Below are 4737 nucleotides of genomic sequence, written 5' to 3'. Positions count from 1 at the left end.
GTTAGCAAAACAAAATTCATCGTTCGTCACAATAGGTTTAGCTGAGGATGACATGCCTGTCATGGTTTTCATGGTGTCCCATACCTTTTGGCTCTCTGTGTGCCAGTTTTGATTCCCTCATATTGATCAAAACATGTTTGTTTCTCTGTTCATCCAAAACTATCCGGTAGCAAAATATTCAAAAAATATTCGTAATCTTATTCTTTGACCAGTTCCTATTTTTTATTTTGAGTTTTATATAATGTATTTTATGTAGAAAAACACAGCTTCAACGTAAAGGACTGCAGGAAAACGTTTATTTCTTAAAGTTACAACAAAAAGAAAAAAAGACTGGACTCAGGTATTCTATCTACTAGTATAAAAGGACTTTTTCAGAACTGAAATATTTGAAGAGCCTTGCTGACAGCCAACTCTGAGATCCTCTGAAGCTTCCTCAGCAGGGTTCAGTTCTTGGTTCAGGCCCAGACATTGATCAGTCCATCACTCCCTGCTGACAGCACAGCCCCCCCCCCTGTGGTCGAAGGCCACGCTCTGCACGCTGTCCCTGTGTCCCGGCAGGCTGCTGGACACCAGAGAGTCCACCTCCACGACCCTGACCAGTCCATCGGAGCAGGCCACAGCCAGCGTCCTCCCTGACGGGCTGAACGCCACCTGGTTGGCAGCCCGGGGCCCGGCATCCACTGTGGCCATGGACACCGCAGGCTTCCTGATGTCCCACAGGTTGATGATGCCATAGGAGTCGCAGGATGCCACGGTGTGGCCCGCCATGCTGCAGGTGGAGTGGTTGCAGGGGTGCTGGTGTCCCTGGAAGATAGCAGTGCAGACCCCCAGCCTGGCATCCCACAGGGCCAGGGTTTTGTCGGCTGAGCAGGTGAGAAGGAGGTCGGAGAAGGGCAGGAAGCAGACACTGTTGACGGAGGCGGTGTGGCGGCGCAGGGTGAGGGTGCAGCGCTGGCTACTCAGGTCCCACAGCCGCGCCGTCCTGTCAGCATAGCAGGAAGCCAGGAAGTGACCACAGGAGTGGAAGCAGCAACCCCAAGTGGGCCGGCTGTGGCTCAGCGTCAACACACAGCCGCCGCCGCAAGAGAAGTCCCAAAGCCGCACCTGCAGGAAGAAACACCTGCAGAGTTAGGGGTTAGAAACACCTGCAGAGTTAGGGGATAGAAACACCTGCAGAGTTTGAGGTTAGAAACACCTGCAGAGTTAGGGGTTAGAAACACCTGAAGAGTTAGGGGTTAGAAACACCTGCAGAGTTAGGGTTAGAAACACCTGCAGAGTTAGAGGTTAGAAACACCTGCAGAGTTAGGGTTAGAAACACCTGCAGAGTTAGAGGTTAGAAACACCTGCAGAGTTAGGGGTTAGAAACACCTGAAGAGTTAGGGGTTAGAAACACCTGCAGAGTTAGGGGTTAGAAACACCTGGAGAGTTAGGGGTTAGAAACACCTGCAGAGTTAGGGTTAGAAACACCTGGAGAGTTAGGGGTTAGAAACACCTGCAGAGTTAGGGGTTAGAAACACCTGGAGAGTTAGGGGTTAGAAACACCTGGAGAGTTAGGGATTAGAAACACCTGCAGAGTTAAGGGTTAGAAACACCTGCAGAGTTAGAGGTTAGAAACACCTGCAGAGTTAGGGGTTAGAAACACCTGGAGAGTTAGGGGTTAGAAACACCTGCAGAGTTAGGGTTAGAAACACCTGGAGAGTTAGGGGTTAGAAACACCTGCAGAGTTAGGGTTAGAAACACCTGGAGAGTTAGGGGTTAGAAACACCTGCAGAGTTAGGGGTTAGAAACACCTGGAGAGTTAGGGGTTAGAAACACCTGGAGAGTTAGGGATTAGAAACACCTGCAGAGTTAGGGGTTAGAAACACCTGGAGAGTTAAGGGTTAGAAACACCTGGAGAGTTAGGGGTTAGAAACACCTGCAGAGTTAGGGGTTAGAAACACCTGCAGAGTTAGGGGTCAGAAACACCTGAGTTAGGGGATAGAAACACCTGCAGAGTTAGGGGATATAAACACCTGCAGAGTTAGGGGTCAGAAACACCAGAGTTAGGGGATAGAAACACCTGCAGAGTTAGGGGTCAGAAACACCTGGAGAGTTAGGGGTTAGAAACACCTGCAGAGTTAGGGGTTAGAAACACCTGCAGAGTTAGGGGTTAGAAACACCGGGAGAGTTAGGGGTCAGAAACACCGGGAGAGTTAGGGGTTAGAAACACCAGAGTTAGGGGTCAGAAACACCGGGAGAGTTAGGGGTTAGAAACACCTGGAGAGTTAGGGGTTAGAAACACCTGCAGAGTTAGGGGTCAGAAACACCGGGAGAGTTAGGGGTTAGAAACACCTGCAGAGTTAGGGGTCAGAAACACCGGGAGAGTTAGGGGTTAGAAACACCTGGAGAGTTAGGGGTTAGAAACACCTGCAGAGTTAGGGGTCAGAAACACCTGGAGAGTTAGGGGTTAGAAACACCTGCAGAGTTAGGGGTTAGAAACACCTGCAGAGTTAGGGGTTAGAAACACCTGGAGAGTTAGGGTTAGAAACACCTGCAGAGTTAGGGGTTAGAAACACCTGGAGAGTTAGGGTTAGAAACACCTGGAGAGTTAGGGGTTAGAAACACCTGGAGAGTTAGGGGTTAGAAACACCTGCAGAGTTAGGGGTCAGAAACACCGGGAGAGTTAGGGGTTAGAAACACCTGGAGAGTTAGGGGTTAGAAACACCTGCAGAGTTAGGGGTCAGAAACACCGGGAGAGTTAGGGGTTAGAAACACCTGCAGAGTTAGGGGTTAGAAACACCTGCAGAGTTAGGGGTTAGAAACACCTGGAGAGTTAGGGTTAGAAACACCTGCAGAGTTAGGGGTTAGAAACACCTGGAGAGTTAGGGTTAGAAACACCTGGAGAGTTAGGGTTAGAAACACCTGCAGAGTTAGGGGTTAGAAACACCTGCAGAGTTAGGGGTTAGAAACACCTGGAGAGTTAGGGTTAGAAACACCTGCAGAGTTAGGGGTTAGAAACACCTGCAGAGTTAGGGGTTAGAAACACCTGCAGAGTTAGGGGATAGAAACACCTGCAGAGTTAGGGGTTAGAAACACCTGCAGAGTTAGGGGTTAGAAACACCTGGAGAGTTAGGGTTAGAAACACCTGCAGAGTTAGGGGTTAGAAACAACCTGGAGAGTTAGGGTTAGAAACACCTGGAGAGTTAGGGTTAGAAACACCTGCAGAGTTAGGGGTTAGAAACACCTGCAGAGTTAGGGGTTAGAAACACCTGCAGAGTTAGGGTTAGAAACACCTGGAGAGTTAGGGGTTAGAAACACCTGCAGAGTTAGGGGTTAGAAACACCTGGAGAGTTAGGGGTTAGAAACACCTGCACAGTTAGGAGTTAGAAACACCTGGAGAGTTAGGGGTTAGAAACACCTGGAGAGTTAGGGGTTAGAAACACCTGGAGAGTTAGGGGTTAGAAACACCAGAGTTAGGGGATAGAAACACCTGGAGAGTTAGGAGTTAGAAACACCTGGAGAGTTAGGGGTTAGAAACACCAGAGTTAGGGGTCAGAAACACCTGGAGAGTTAGGGGTTAGAAACACCTGCAGAGTTAGGGGTCAGAAACACCTGCAGAGTTAGGGGTCAGAAACACCTGCAGAGTTAGGGGTAAGAAAAACCTGCAGAGTTAGGGGTTAGAAACACCAGAGTTAGGGGTAAGAAAAACCTGCAGAGTTAGGGGTCAGAAACACCTGCAGAGTTAGGGGTCAGAAACACCTGCAGAGTTAGGGGTAAGAAAAACCTGCAGAGTTAGGGTTAGAAACACCTGCAGAGTTAGGGGTCAGAAACACCTGGAGAGTTAGGGGTTAGAAACACCTGGAGAGTTAGGGGTTAGAAACACCTGCAGAGTTAGAGGTTAGAAACACCTGCAGAGTTAGGGGTTAGAAACACCTGGAGAGTTAGGGGTTAGAAACACCTGCAGAGTTAGGGGTTAGAAACACCTGGAGAGTTAGGGGTTAGAAACACCTGCAGAGTTAGGGGTTAGAAACACCTGGAGAGTTAGGGGTTAGAAACACCTGGAGAGTTATGGATTAGAAACACCTGCAGAGTTAAGGGTTAGAAACACCTGGAGAGTTAGGGGTTAGAAACACCTGGAGAGTTAGGGGATATAAACACCTGCAGAGTTAGGGGTTAGAAACACCTGCAAGAGTTAGGGGGTCAGAAACACCTGAGTTAGGGGATTAGAACACACCTGCAGAGTTAGGGGTTTAGAAACACCTGGAGAGTTAGGGGTTAGAAACACTTGGAGAGTTAGGGGTTAGAAACACCTGGAGAGTTAGGGTTTAGAAACACCTGGAGAGTTAGGGGTTAGAAACACCTGCAGAGTTAGGGGTTAGAAACACTTGGAGAGTTAGGGGTTAGAAACACCTGGAGAGTTAGGGGTTAGAAACACCTGCAGAGTTAGGGGTTAGAAACACCAGAGTTAGGGGATAGAAACACTTGCAGAGTTAGGGGTCAGAAACACCTGGAGAGTTAGGGGTTAGAAACACCTGCAGAGTTAGGGGTCAGAAACACCTGGAGAGTTAGGGGTTAGAAACACCTGCAGAGTTAGGGGTCAGAAACACCTGGAGAGTTAGGGGGTTAGAAAACACCTGCAGAGTTAGGGGAATACCAGTAGTACACCTGCAGAGTTAGGGGTTAGAACACACCTGCAGAGTTAGGGGTCAGAAACACCTGGAGAGTTTAGGGGTTAGAAAACACCTGCAGAGTTAGGGG

At 48.9% G+C, this 4737-nt stretch overlaps 1 protein-coding gene across 1 annotated transcript in view; it reads right to left on the bottom strand.

Moving 5' to 3' along the window:
- Positions 1–288: 288 nt before the first annotated feature.
- LOC117557434 (sperm-associated antigen 16 protein) overlaps positions 289–4737 on the bottom strand; it is a 14349-nt gene continuing 9900 nt past the window's right edge. The window contains exon 3 of the mRNA XM_034233267.1: positions 289–1104. Coding sequence (XP_034089158.1) covers positions 481–1104 — 624 coding nt within the window. The 3' untranslated portion in view covers positions 289–480. The remainder of the gene's footprint in view (positions 1105–4737) is intronic.

This window comes from Gymnodraco acuticeps, unplaced genomic scaffold (assembly GCF_902827175.1).
Source record: "Gymnodraco acuticeps unplaced genomic scaffold, fGymAcu1.1, whole genome shotgun sequence".
Taxonomy (NCBI): domain Eukaryota; kingdom Metazoa; phylum Chordata; class Actinopteri; order Perciformes; family Bathydraconidae; genus Gymnodraco; species Gymnodraco acuticeps.
The sequence above is the reverse complement of the archived record's forward strand: the minus strand, read 5'-3'. Positions and strand labels throughout refer to the sequence as shown.